The sequence below is a fragment of the Lissotriton vulgaris genome, chromosome 7 (genome assembly GCF_964263255.1).
Source record: "Lissotriton vulgaris chromosome 7, aLisVul1.2, whole genome shotgun sequence".
Classification (NCBI taxonomy): Eukaryota; Metazoa; Chordata; class Amphibia; order Caudata; family Salamandridae; genus Lissotriton; species Lissotriton vulgaris.
The window spans coordinates 1,367,405,834-1,367,420,603 of record NC_141695.1 but is presented as its reverse complement, the minus strand read 5'-3'; the positions used below and the strand labels follow the sequence as shown (position 1 = coordinate 1,367,420,603).

At 43.2% G+C, this 14,770-nt stretch overlaps 1 protein-coding gene across 1 annotated transcript in view; it reads left to right on the top strand.

The window, feature by feature from the left end:
* Positions 1-14,196, top strand: part of TNFRSF12A (TNF receptor superfamily member 12A) — a 33,999-nt gene extending 19,803 nt beyond the window's left edge. Inside the window, exons 2-5 of the mRNA XM_086932067.1 lie at positions 1,468-1,569; positions 2,918-3,052; positions 8,808-8,865; positions 10,297-14,196. Of these exons, the coding sequence (XP_086788193.1) occupies positions 1,468-1,569; positions 2,918-3,052; positions 8,808-8,863 (293 nt within the window). The 3' untranslated portion in view covers positions 8,864-8,865; positions 10,297-14,196. The remainder of the gene's footprint in view (positions 1-1,467; positions 1,570-2,917; positions 3,053-8,807; positions 8,866-10,296) is intronic.
* Positions 14,197-14,770: the final 574 nt, after the last annotated feature.

Below are 14,770 nucleotides of genomic sequence, written 5' to 3'. Positions count from 1 at the left end.
TTGTTAGGTGCTGGCCCAGTGCCCAGGCTGGACCAGCCTTGGTGTTAGCTGATCCTTGGTCTTGGATACCATCCGCATGCCCAGCCCTGTGACGCCGCGGCTAATATTCGTTCTGTACTGCTGAATCTGGGCCTTCAGTTGTTTGTTGGGACTGACGACGGACACTGGAGCCCACCTCGCTGCCAACACCTGGGCTGTCTATGACTTAACACCCCAAAATATCCAAATCACCCACTGACATCACTGCCCAAAATACCTATCTCACATCACTTCAAGAGTTGGGGCCCTGACTCATCACGTGTATTCTTGGCTACGCCAATCTCCATGTGCCTGATTCAACAAGCCACTCCTGACAACGTTGAGAGTCCACTGCTGCGTGCTTGGTTTCATATCTTGAGGAAATTTCTCACTTTTAAGGAGAACACAAAGATTAGAAGAAATGTAGGATAGTCACAGATTCCTTAAAATGCTCGCGTTTGTACAATTTCTTTACTTTGTGCATTTAAGTTCACCCTTCAAAGCTCTATAGGTGCATTTCAGCAAGCTCTTTACTGTATATACCCAGGCGATCACCTCAAACCACAATACAAGAGAACACAGGCCTACCCTATAAGGTCCTGCGAAGCCAGCGGATGGCTAGTGGGGCTCTGCATCATCCAGCATGACCAGTTAATTCACACACATACAAACCCGTCGGTCAATACGCTAGCCAAGTTAATCCAGTTAGCACCCAAGCAACCTGGTCAGCCCTCTGGCCACACTCCACTAATTTAAAACACATCTATTCATCAACAACAAAACATCAAAATATCCTCAAGCAGCCTGCTACAACTGAACAACAACACCCGGCTGCTCTCAAATCCTCAAAACTTTTGCTGGAAAGTTCCAAACCAAAATGGCGCTGTGAGGCCATATCAGCGGTACATGCCATATAAATGTGTGTAACGCGCATTAATAGACCACTCATTGTGTGTCGTTCCATGGTTCTGGGTAGTTCTTCTGTCTGCCTCACGTCTATTGCATTTAGTGGGAGTGCATTCTCTTCCACCTGCTTCCTCATTATATGCTCTTAAATGATATCTTAATTGTTGACAAATTAAAATGTACACGTAGATTCATTAAACTCTCTTGTTGTATTCTCTCCTCTCTTTATTTGCCACTTTTTCTCTTCTATTTCTTCTCTCTGTCCTTTTAAACCCCCTCTCACATCACCGTTCTCCTCCTGCTTACTTTTCTCATCATTTTTTAAATTTCCTCTATTTTCCACCCACTTTTCTCTTTTCTGATCCCCTTTTTCACCCAATCGCCCCACCTTTTTCTTTATCTTCTCACACACCACCCCTCTCTCTCCCATCATCTTTTCTGCCTCCCTTTGTCCCCTTGCTTGCTGGCATATCCCTCTGTTCGCTTTCATTTCCCCCTCTTTTCTTTCTTTCCACCTCCTTGGCTCCTGCTCTTTCCTCTCAGGCACCAAATGCGCCCAAGGAAAGACGTGGAGCTCCGATCTGGGCAAGTGCATGAACTGTGGGACCTGCAGAGAGGCGCCCAAGAGTGACTTCTGCGGCTCATGTAAGTATGATGCCCACCGGCGGGGGGCTCTTCAGCGGCATAACATAGAGTATGGGAGTCCTTGAACACACCAGGGTCTGCACTGACAGGGCTCTACCTAAAGCCCAACCCTTTTCAAATTGTATATTAACCTCACATACGAAGATCATAATTACCTCCATATTTTACGCCGATGATACGCATATTATCATCTCTCTTTCCTCACAAACTGAAAACATCTCCAACCAACTTAGCTATTGTTTCAAACATGTGGCAGACTGGATGGCAGAAGCAGCCTCAACTTAAATGGTGAAAACACTGAGCTAATGGTGGGAAGCAACCCCAATAGACGGATGAGAGTGAATCTTAGCAATCAACCCACCCAAAACCAGAAGTCAAGATGATTGGCTTTTGGCTCGATGACAAGCTTTCCATGACAACCCAATGTAAAAAATAGCTGCAAAAGGCTTTGGCTTGCTTAGAGCACTAAGAAAGTTTTTGAGATAGCTACCTGAACCATAGCGCAGAATTGTGGGGCAAGGATTGGTCATCTCCTGCCTGGATTGCAGAAGCTCCCTATAAATTAGATATTAGCAAAAAATGAAATGCGAAAAAACAGCACCTAAAGTTTATTTTACCTATTGTACCGCAGATGCATATTTTCAAAGTGATAAGATGTGGTTTATCTCATAAATGATACCCTAAAAGTTCATCTGTTTCATGCCTTTGCAAAAGGGCACATTTTTAACAAGTTAAATAGATGTTCCGTTTTGAACGAGCACGGGCCTGCACACTACTTGAGAGTCGGTGGGACTTCCAGGAAGTGCCTTGCACAGTTTAGCAGAAGGTTCCAAATTATTACGCTATAGCTAAAGTAGAGTCAGGGAGTTGGGTCCATTCAGTCCTTAAACCCTTGTCTTCTCACAACGTCCCTAGGGACTCTGGCATGGTGCATGCCCAGGGGCTATAACACATACAGGCAGAATGATTGTGTAAGAAAAGTAATCACGCCCAAAAAACAGGGATGTTCTGTTTGAGACTGAGGTGGTGCCAAAAGACCAGTGGATGCTGAGTCTTTCAAACAGGGGCATTCCCATAAGTCTCTCGGAGGTCACCTCTTATGTAAATTAGAACTGGGGTAGTTTTCTCATTCATTGACTGGTTGGGTGGGAGGATATAATCGTCAATAGAAGACATTTTTCAATTTCTTTTAATTTAATTACATTTTGTATTATCCACTTACACTTCAGAGGGACCCCTGGGCTAAAGGGTTGGAAATGAGCCTCTTGCAGTGTGGGGTGGAGTCAGCTCTGGGTTGAATTGAAAGCATGTATTTCATACCCCTCCTGGTTTGGTTTTCTCCACACAGGCACGGAAATAGCTCCAAAGGAGTATGCGTGGCTGTGGCCTGTGGTTGGCAGCGTGGCAGGCGTCTTAATTCTGGTGTTCGCCATCGGCGCGTTCCTCGTAGTCCGAAGATGCAAGAAGAAGGAGAAGTTCACCAGTAAGTATTCACCCCTGTTAGCAATCCACTGGTGCTCATTTCAGAGCTCCACCCAGGTTTTAGTCTGACCTCCACAGTGGCCAATAGACCTGATTCCAGAGAGAGTTCATTTCAAGGTCCTGTTTTTATAATGAGAATTGCTTCAATCGTGGAGGGACAGTCTGTTTTGTCAATTTTCTATTTTTTTATATAAAATGCATAAGAGGCCTTACAAAACCAGTTACGATTTATAATAATGGGACTATCCAATAAAGCACGACCCCTAGAAAAACATCATTTAATGACTCTCCACCATGAAAGAACACTTATTATGGCATTACATTCTTAACAGTATATCTTATTAAATTAATTAACTGTGTGTGAATATTAATAGAAGCCTTCCAGTGCGAAGCAATGACAGAAGAACACATACAGAAGTTCTGTGCATGAAAGTACAGAGGGTAAAAAGCCATAAGTGATACGTAGATGTTACAAATATCATCGGATATATACACATCAGTGAAATTGATTTGCAACGCAGATAAGCTCATTTTAATGCCAAAATCCCTAGATCTTCAAGCCGTTGAACTGAACTTTTAATTTTTCCTTGAAAAATAATGTAGTTGTTGGAAAAAATCCCAACTTCAAACTGTAGACACCAGTACAATTGCCAGTAGCCTGTCTTTTCAGGCATGACATGTCCTCTTATAACTGATTTAGTTGGGATTTTTGAAAGCACCAGCACCTTTGAGAAGCTATTGAATGGAAGAAGACCATTGTCGTGCCGCAAGCTCCATGACAGAGACCAGGTGTAGCGTTTCTGAAACCCCTTTCTACGCATGATCTACTTTAACAAAATTAATGTAGACATGAATTCAATCTGTATTTGTATGTACCTCTAGCTGTTGGGTCTCATTCTGAGTAGCTAGTACTGGGGGTCATTCTAAAATCAGATGTGATTTTACCATTACTGTGCAGTGAATCAGACCCAGTACCATATAATTGCAAGATAAACCTCATGGAATGGAGAAATTACCATGTGGGTGCGATTTTTTTTCCATCATAAAAGCACACTGAATTCCCAATTCTATAGGACACTTAAAAATTATTCTAGCACACACGTAACTACCTCCTCCATTTCTGGTTTTCACCCAAACTCTCCTGGATCGAATGGTGTCTCTTCTCTCCGCTGCGCTGAACGTTCCGCGCTGGTGCGGAACGTTCTATTGCGCGGGCGGGGCCGCGACGTTCAGCGGACGGCCACAGCACTACCGAGGTATTGCACGCGGCGTCCGCTGAACGTGCGCCGCACTTAACGGGTTAACTACAGTGGTTGATCTTCCTATGATAAGCGAAGCAGGGTTCCTATTGACCAGATGGATCAAAGGGTTTTACCCATTTTGTGTCTGTGGGAAAATGTACTCGTACATAAGGCCCTAGAGTTATGAGTTCTTCCTGGAAGCTAATAATTCCATAATTCACTTGATGGTAAATGGTGTGTTTTCTCTAAGTGTTGAAAGAAGAATTATCTTTCTCGGCCTCGGGTCTTTCAGAAATGTTCATATAGGGAATTGTCCGAGGAGGAGGAATTAATGCACTGGGATGTACTGGTGTTTGGAAAAGATGTTATTAAGAGTAGAATATTCATGAATTGGAAGTTGCTTCCCAAAGGACCACCACCCCTAGGAGGGGGTGTTGTCCCTCCTTGCACCATTACCATAGTCCCCAGCCTAGGTGCAGAAAGCACCCAGGGTCCCATGCATTTTATCAGCTCTGCACCACCAGATAAACACCCCGCACCGCAGCCGAGGTGGATTATCGCGTCGTAAATTCATCTCTCTGGCTCTGCTGTCTGCGCGCAGCTGCCACTCTCTTTAATATCTCATCAGGCAAAAATCTCTGGATCCCATTGGCTGGCCGGTAACCGGAGACCGGGCCACGAGAGGTGTCTGTGGAAATGGCTGTCGCTGGCGGCAAGCGCGAGAGAGAGACGAGCAGCAGAACTGCGACTCCCCGAGATGAGCAAATGTCTCTTAAATACCTTCCCAAATGTGATTCCAAACAGTGACCTAAGCCCCCTGCTGAGTTCAGCAAGCAGGTGTGAAGGAAAGCTCACGCTCCCGTATGGCTCGTGCACGCATCTGTTTCAAAGATGTACGTCTGCATTTTTTTATATTTACACTCCTAGTTTGTCACACATCGGACCCGCCTTCAACTCTCTCCACTACCTGTCACTCATTCCCTGTAGGCCATCAGAAACCACTTGTGTAACAAGCCAATAAGCCAGGCTGGCAATTTGAGCCCTAACTATACGAATTATAGAAAAAAACGCCTCCTGCAGTGAAAAAAAAAACAACAACAGAAAGATTGCTTTCTGCATACAAAAAATCTATGACATAAAGAATGTAATGAAGTATTATGATTCTGTGTATTTTTGAGATGTAAAGAAAAACCCTCATGAAGTCCAGTGCAAGCACTCTAGAATTGGTGGAATGATACAGCAAATACCACAAAATGGGAGGATACTACTGCTAAGGGTGCAGCTAAAGCCTTCTTTATGTAAAAGTTAAAGAAATAGTAACAATAGGTCTTTCATTTAAATGTGCTGCAAAAGGAGATCTAAAAACTACAGCGGTAAAACTACATTGGAACAACAGGAAATATATAGCTAAAGGATGATTATACAATAAGTATACAGGAACACCATCTTAGAAGACTACACTCGTTTTTATACTTAATTTATGACCATGCCTTGGTAGGCTTTGTTAATATTGTTGAAATAAAGCCACTGGTTGTTTTGACTCCTGTCCCTTCATTTATGACCGGTTTGGAATAAAAATAACTTAATATCTTTGTGCTCGACCCACTACAAGGATCCGTATAAGCCGGGATGTATTGCGCACATATTCTAACGGAAGAGGTACACGCCAGGCCTGTGTCTTGTCTCCGTCAATTTTTGCAACAGGGATACATTTGCTTAGAGTCTAATCAAATGTATCCCTGTTGTAAAATCATACCCCTTGGGTGTACTCTTGGTCTAAGCCTTAGACGAAGAGTACACCCAAGGGGTATGATGGTGGCTGACATTACGCACACGATTTTGCTGTATATTTATTATATCTTGTCATACATTGGGTGGGTGGGGGACTTAAAAAAAACTAGTCTGGCTCGCACAGTGGGAATTCTGAAAAAATTCTGAAAATACTCAGGGCTAAATGCTCATTGGAACAAGTTGTGCTCACGCCCGACTTGGCTGGCTGAAGATTCCAATGCATCCAGCAATATTCTCATTAATTGTTAATACGCTACTGTGTGATCTCTCGGGATCCAGATCTACCATGCTGATTCCGATCTCTTTACAGGAAACATCAAGGGTGCTCTAGGTTGCCCTGTTCCATTCTGGAGGAAACTCTTGCTTTTAACGGCCAGGAGGATAGGGTTGACGAAGATGAAAGTGAGGCCAAGATTTTACCAACGTACCAGTGCCGTTGCCTAGAGCATTCTTAATGAGCTAGATAGTTAAAATTGGATTATTATGGGGCGCTGGTAGATCCCAAACGGTGTATGCTCACAGATGAAGGGGATTAGGAGTGCTATATTTTGGCTGTACTATGTCGGCACAGCTCCAGTGGGGGTTTGGTGGTTTTCTGAGAGCTTGTAAGTGGAGGCTAGGATGGTTTCAACTGGTATGACATAGGGAGAATTGGTTGATCTGTTCTTTAGTATTCAAGGGACCAGTAGAATAGTGGGCACACTATTGATGGTAGGTCGGTACTGTTGGGGCAGACAGGCGTGTAACAGAGGCCCCCGCATCCCCCCAGTGTGGGGGGTCCCGAGCTGCAGGGGGCCCCCTCAGCACAGTACTGAGGCCTGAGAGCTCCAGATTAAATCCATGCACCTTGCAGGTGGGCCCCCTCAACTTTCGTTACGCCACTGGGGGCAGATGTTTAACTAAGACGGGTTCCATAGTGACATACGCTCGGTTTATACCAATTAAGGAACTGATGTGGAGACAAGCAACGGTATGGACCTGAGGTGTGGCTACAATGAGTGGAGGATGAGTCAGGAATGACTGTCTTTCACCGTGGTAATGCAAATATTCCCTTAGGACAATTCTTGAAATATGGGGCATTCACTGAAGCAGCAAGACTAACTTTGAGATAGGGAACCTGATAGACCTGCAATCCTTCACCTGCTGTTTATCAAAGAAGCCATTCTCTACAGTGCTATATAGACCAGGAAAACTATGAATTATTTGTATAGTCCCCTGTTTGTTTCCTTGAACCCTTAAGAACATTGTTTATACATGTGGGTGGTTACATTTAGTCCACCTTTTGTGTCATTGATGCTGTACATAAATTCCCTTGTGGCTTTGCGATCACATCATGTGACCAAGACAGTGGATACTGTCGAAACGCGTAATGGCGGGCATGCTGAGCGAAATTGAGCTGAAATAAACACGCACTTTGTTTGGTACCATCTCTGGGTTCCTCTCTTCGTCTTTTCAAATCTGCGTACTATTGTGGCAGTGCTGGAGTTCCTTGGACGAGTTTTACTTATATATATATATATATATATATATATATATATATATATATATATATATATATATATATATATATATATATATATATATATATATTTATTTTAGTGGTACAAAGTTGAAACTTAAACTGCAATTTCATTTTCTACAAATAACTTATTTGGCTCCTAAGAGAATTGGGCAAACTATATACTATACCCAGTGGGCAGTTTGTCTTGGCCTGAAGTATGGAAGTGTTGAAGCTAGGTTCTGCGACATAGTTTGAAGCTGTCCTATAATGGAACCATAAAGCTCGATGCAACCCTGGTCTTCTCTGAGGTAGCTGGCGGCCGATTTGATGAAACCAGAGGCATCTTTATTTGGATTATTGGCTTGCCCTAAAAATCTAGCAGCAGATGCATGCATTAATACTTGCAAAAAGGTAGATTGCAATGAGCTTGAAGGCGGCACAGCACATGATATAACACAATGGATATAGGAATTATGTTGGTGGTCGAAGATTGACCATATGCTATTACAAACTGAAAAAAGATTCTGGATCATTCACACAGCATTGGCCCAGCCCTGCAACACATTGGTGGAAATATTTATTGCCAAGAGAAATGACGGCCGGACCCTTGAATCCCTAGCAGAGGAGTATGTGGAGGGTCATATATGTGTGTGAGTGATATATAATTGGCACGTCCGACTGATAACTAGAATTAGATTTGTGTCTGTTCAGCAAGCATTGGACAGGGAGTGGACAATTATAATTAGGAATGGCTAGCTAAATGATCACATTGGATGAGACCTGACTTTGTGGTGCTAAAAGGTCTCTGGGCAGAAGAAAACTAATAATCAACAAAGAGGGATCCCAACGATGTAACGAGTGTACAAGAAAACATTTTTAAGGGACTTTGAACATATAAATTTCAGGATGTTTCATTTAAAAAAATTATAAACCATTAATTAAGGACTGTGGGGTAAGATAGACAGGATAATGAATAATAAGAGAGATTATAACAAATAAGGTTACTTCTGTACTTACAGTTATATTGGTTTTGCTATATCCAGAATGAACCTTGCAAAACCAATAAAACTGTTATTAAATGAGAGGTATATCCTGTGTCCAATAATTGCCTTCTACAGACGAAAATAGAATATTGCTCTTGGTTCCCAAGTGCTATTTTTAAGAGCAAAAAACATAGGCGTCCATCTGTTGCAGTCAAATTAAAGTGTTCCTTTCTCTTTCAGCTCCTATTGAGGAGACCGGTGGACCTCACTCGGCCGAGGAATCCCTACTCAATTGAAGGTATGGTTCGAAGCGCTGAAAATAAATCCCTCAAAACTGCTACTTCAAACACTGAGGTGGAATCTCATTCGTGCTTACCCCACTGGCCGTATCCTCTTTAAAGGATTTGCTTTGCCTATGCTATTGATCTCATACCCCTCAATGTCGCCTCAAAAGTAACAATGACCATTCCTTTCCTTATCACTAGCCTCAACTGTTTTAGGCGAATCCCACTGACTACTACATTAGCAGCCACACAAACTTTAGTGGTGTCTAACTCCTTCCTATACCTTTGTGTCATACACCTAAATGGAGCCTCACTCATTCTCTCTTTACTGGCTTCATAAACTTCAACATTGTTTCACTTATTCATATACCAGTAGCTGCATACAGCTCAATGGAGTCCATTCCTTTATCAGACATTCCATGCCGTTGATGGAATTTCAGCCACTCTTATTATTGGCCTCCTACTCCTCAATCAAATCGGTCTCACTCATTCTCACATAACATGCCCGCACACCTCAATCAAGTCTCACTTTATTTTACATCAATATCATCATAAACATCAATGAAGTCTGCTACTCCCACATCACCGACCTCCTATTCATCAGCCGTCTCAATAATTTCTCCATCACTAGCTTCATAGACTTCAGTGGATTCTCACTCATTCCTACCACTGGCCTCAAGAACTGTGGTGGAGTCTACCTCGCAGTATTGTACATGCTGATCTTATTTATTTTTTGGGATGGTGAGAGGGGGATTGATGCTGGATTTTTCCCCGAAGTTGTGCAAAGGACACAACAACTACACATACTCACACTAAACACCATTCGGCACCTCGCCACCCGCCGTGATCACTGTTTCCCCCAAAAAGCTGAAAAACACATCAGAGAGCAAGAGCCTTGTCTAGAAATGACTGCCTCTCTTTTTCCTTTGGAGAAATTAAATCCAGCTGCTTTCCAAAGAAAATATGAGTAAGTGCCGGCAGCGGACACACCCCAGACGGACCATAACGTCACGGAAAGACGGCGCGGGCAGAGCTCCTGCATCCCATAGCCCATGGCACCAACCCAAGAGCTGAGCTGCTTTAATGAGAATCAGGGCTGCTGGCTGTTTGTCCGCCGCTCCGCTCTCACAGCCCTGGGAGGTCCCAGGTGGTGTCTGGCCAAGCCCTCGCTACCGGGTTCTAGGTGTTAGGAAAAGGAATGGCCAGCAGGAGGCCAGTGACTGATCTCTGTATAGAGAATTTCCAGGGATTGAAGTGGACTTTTACTCGCTCAGTCCTCAAATAGGTCACCTCGAAGAAGACACAACTTTTATTAAATTGTTTTGGGTGGGAGAACCACTGTGGCTGTTGTTCTGTGTGCACATGTCACCATAACTGTTGTTGTGTATCATGCACATGGCTCCTGTGTCGCACCTTGCCTAAAACTCAATTCTTCTCCTTTCTAGGTTGCCGAAAAGACAACTGGTGAAAAATTCTGTTTCTTGACCTCCAGCATGGAAAGAGCGCTCTGATGGAAAATGTTGAATCGCAGCTTCTGATGGAATCTACTCGGGTGGATCTCTGCCCATGGGGACTTAACTTTGTGCCACCCCGGAGAGTAAAGAATGCTGCCATGGAAGTGGAGGGAACGCTAAAACATCGGACTTTCTGCCCCACTGGCAGATTTATTTTTATTTTTTCAAATAGTAGAGTTTTTTAATATATATATTTATAATATGTATATTGAGTGGGAGTAGGACCATGAGTCCAGTTACTTAAATACTGAAAGATTAAATTACTTGGCGCTATTAGCTGGGAAAGGGGGGAAATGCACTATTTTGCACATTTTAATGCACTGGCTATATCTTTCAAGATGGGTGTGAAAGTGGAGGTGGGGCAGTGCCATGCACAATTTTCAGCCTTCAAGCCAATATCTCCTACACCCCCACAAGGTCAGTTCTGAGGGATCTAAAGATCTGCAAAGTACTTATAACTTTGTTCTATGACTTGTCTGTACAATACAGTTGCTTTCTGGGCTTCCACTCCTTATATAGCTGATCAAGATTTCCTTGCCACCTCCCACCCCTATGGCTTCTCTTCACCCCTGAATTCCACAAATGTTCCAGAAAATTCGGGGTTGATCTGTCCAAATTTTTCCTTTTTCAATCGATTTTTAAATCGCTCTAGAAAAAACGGGAAATGATTGCAGAAAGTAGCCTGGAACAAAGTAAATAGGGGTGTCTTTTTCTTTATTTAGGATTTTGTGAGCAAGTTGTTTCGTGTTCAAATGCAAATATCCTGCTCTCTACATCACTGAGTGTATGCACAAACTCAAAAGCGTGCTATAGCCTCGGACTTCCATTTATGTGAAACGTTGCGTTTTGCTACTTCCTTTTCTTTGACAAAATCACCTGTGCTCATGAAGATCGGTAGGATGAGGACATGGTCTTTCTCAGGTTAGGCATTCTGTCTGATTTGCTAAGCTTCCTTCCTCAGCTCTGCTGGATCTTCAGCGGAACATGCTTCCCTGGAAAATCTGGCTTCTGCAGATAACCCTAATGAATGACTGTCCCTGTTACTAAAGTTAACCGGGCCTATTAGTCCCACATCGGTGGCTCTGCCCTTCTCAGAAGAGAGATACCTTTACAGCCCTCTTACCCATCATGACCCTCCATCGCCGCACCATTTCAGTATTAATAAAAATGAATGGTATTAAATATTGGACCTTTCCAGATCTACTCAGGTGATGGGGGACCACGAAAATAGAAAAGTAGGCAAGAAACAGTGCATCTCCGTTAGCTCTTTGTTCTCTCTACGTCTCCCTCACTCCAGCGTCTCTCTTAGGGCATGATGACACAGCATTAAGCCAGGACCACCAATAAGAGAGTCAAAGGGTGCTTTATTAGGACTGATCTAAAGCTAGATCTCAAACACTACATTTTCTACAGTCCCCACCTTGCTAATGCTTTGGATTTATCCATCCCCTCCCATCCTTAAGCCGCCCCCGGTTTGTGAATTCTCCGAACCAATCAACCACTTAATGTAGTCTAATCATATCTCTTCTCCAACCCCATCTTTCAAAATCCCAAACTGTTGCTCTCCACTCCCCTTTTGCCTAAAGATCTGCCAGTCCCTCCCCTTTTGGATGTGACTGCCTGCACTCCAACCCCTATTTCTAGCTGCAGGTGTCCACCCACCGGCACCTAGCCTTTTTGGACTAATGCATCACCCCCTGTCTTTTTCTGGACAACGTCTTTCCTTTTGTTGCAGTGAGAAACCTGCATTCCCAAGAAAGCGGCCATCCTAACCATAGGTTGAACTGAACCAGAAGAAAAGCCTCCTCTGCCCCCACTCACTAACTTATGCTGCCCCCGCCGCCTGCTCAAGCTACCTCAATAATTAAATCTTTCAAGGAAACCTAACAATGGGAAGGGACGGCAGGAAACAACCAAAACACTAACTCTCGTATAGGATCCCACCAGGGAATAAGGACCCCCTTAATACCTGACTGACTACCTACCTATGACCCACCCATAAGTTAGTTTGACCTTCCTATTACTGCCTGGGCCACGCCACGTGCCAAAGGACCCTGGGGTGAGATGTTCTAAGGAATCCTCTCTCTACTGGCGGCCCATTCTCTCACCTTAAGCCCTCCCACTACACTTCCTCTATCTACTGCACTGTGGCAGCTGCTGGACAGTCTTGGTAAGGGGGTGGGGGAAAGGCATAGCTTTTGCTTACCATTCAGGGGTTTATAGCATTGGTATACTTCTATTTTAATCTCCAACATTTAATATCTTGTCCTCACCCATTAACAAGTGGCTGCTGTCCATACCCTGGTGCTAATTCTTTAAGATTTCTACCCATGCTTCTGTGATCACCTGGAAACCTTACTTAGTCCATGATTGCTACACTCTGCTCCCCCCACTGCCACACACATCACAGTTGGGACAGTACTGCCAGAAAGGGGGAGCATCACCCTTCTAATAAGAACTCAAGTTCAAACTTTAAATTTATTTCACATTCCTCAAAAATACTCCTTGTAATTTGGAGCAAAGAGGGAGTTGACCTATGTATGTCAAGTCAAAAACGAAACATAACTGAAACTTTGGGGGTTTTGGATTTGTTTACTAACCTTGGTTTTTATGCTAAGATGGTAAGCATATCATGTTTTAAAAGCCCTAAATCAACTTATTCCAATACGTTAGATGCATAATGGTGGCAAATAATGATTTAGCAGTGCCTCATAGTACACCAACTGTCAAAGGTTGGTGTTTAGCTGCTTTAAAATTCTTTTCATTAAACGTGAAGTGCGCAGCACCATGGACAGTATAAAAACAAACATGAAAAGCAGGGATCTGTGTGTGTGTGTGAGCGTGTGGATGCACAGATGTCTCAAGAGCAGGTTTAAAAATGTAAATAGGTGCAAATAGTGTACATATATATGAATTAATATTCTTAATTATATGCAGGAGATGTCTCTACCAGGAATCTCCTGTACCCATAAGGAATAGTTAGTAAATCCATGGTGATAAAGCAGATTCAGTTGCCTGCTAATAATCTGGTCACCACCGCAGAAACCCCGTCTGGGGAAAATGTGGCACCTATGTTTCTTGTACTGAAGGTCGATGGAACAATAAGGCTGCACATTGATGTTCATATTTTTAGTAGGCCTGCTGACACTTCATGAGACTGATATGTACATACTTTGAAATGAATGCTAAGGGGCATGTGTGTTCTTTTAGTGTGCACCATTTTATATATATAATGCTGTAAATATGTATGATATGTAAATAAATGTTAAATATCAACATCTGTCATGGTAGGGAGACTTCTCTTGAGCAGAGATCCTGACAACTCTGCCATGTCCATTTTTTCACATCCACTCTTGCAATAGTGCTAATTCTTTGAAAGGCAGTTGAACAAAGTACAGGTCAAAAAGTCATACACAGCATCATTGAGCAGATATGACTCTTTCACAAACCCCTCACTGACATTTGCTCACACACACACCCTGGTGTACATAAAATATATGAATGACAAAACCTGGCAATGGCAAGTAAGAGTATGGTGGCTGGGTCACCAGATTTTATTTATCTGCAAGCCAGGCCAGAAACGTAGTCCTTGCAGATAGGCACAGCTGTATGTATGCGCACGGTCACAGAAGCATACAGAACCACACACTTTAAAGTGTAAGCACCGGCCTGGCGCAGGTTATTTATAATAAACACTATTTGTGTTGTCAAAAAAATATTTTGTGTGGAACCTGGTTGAAGGGTCAGTTGTTCCTGTAGATGTGTGGTTCTGGATGAGTTGATGCTCTCCGCTGCTTTTTAATATGAAAAATAAAAAAATACAATGATCAACTGAGTCCATTCCTTTCTGACCATCCGATACAATGGGATGCAAGTTGAAGATTTTTAGATGTATAGGCCTTCGTTACGAGTGTTCTGGTTAACTGCGTTGTGTGGTAGCCTCTGTTAACATATACATCAGCGATATGAGATCTGTAACATATCAGCAAATCAAACCTATTCATTGTGTGTGGGGGTGCCTGGTTTTATTGGTACCTGCAGCTTTTGGTGTCCTAAGCAGAAAATTTCACATGTTGCTCTCCAAAAAACTTATGATGGCATGGTATTTGTCACTTAGTTATCAATAGGAGGGAAGAGGAATGGCTGTCCTATCGGTTCCCCGAATCAAGGTACAATTTATCAGAAGGAGATAGGACACTTGTGACCACTTATTCCAAGAGATTTGAAAAAGCCCTCATAAACGCTGCGTATCTCGAGAAGCGGTATATCTTATTCTCCGCCCCACGCGAGCGTTATGGCAACAGTCATTGGGCTTAGTCAGTCAGTGTCTTGCCAGCCTCACCCGAGGCGATCTCTGGTTTTTTCGTGGCAGTATCCAGAGAAAAGCGAGTTACCCCACAGAAGC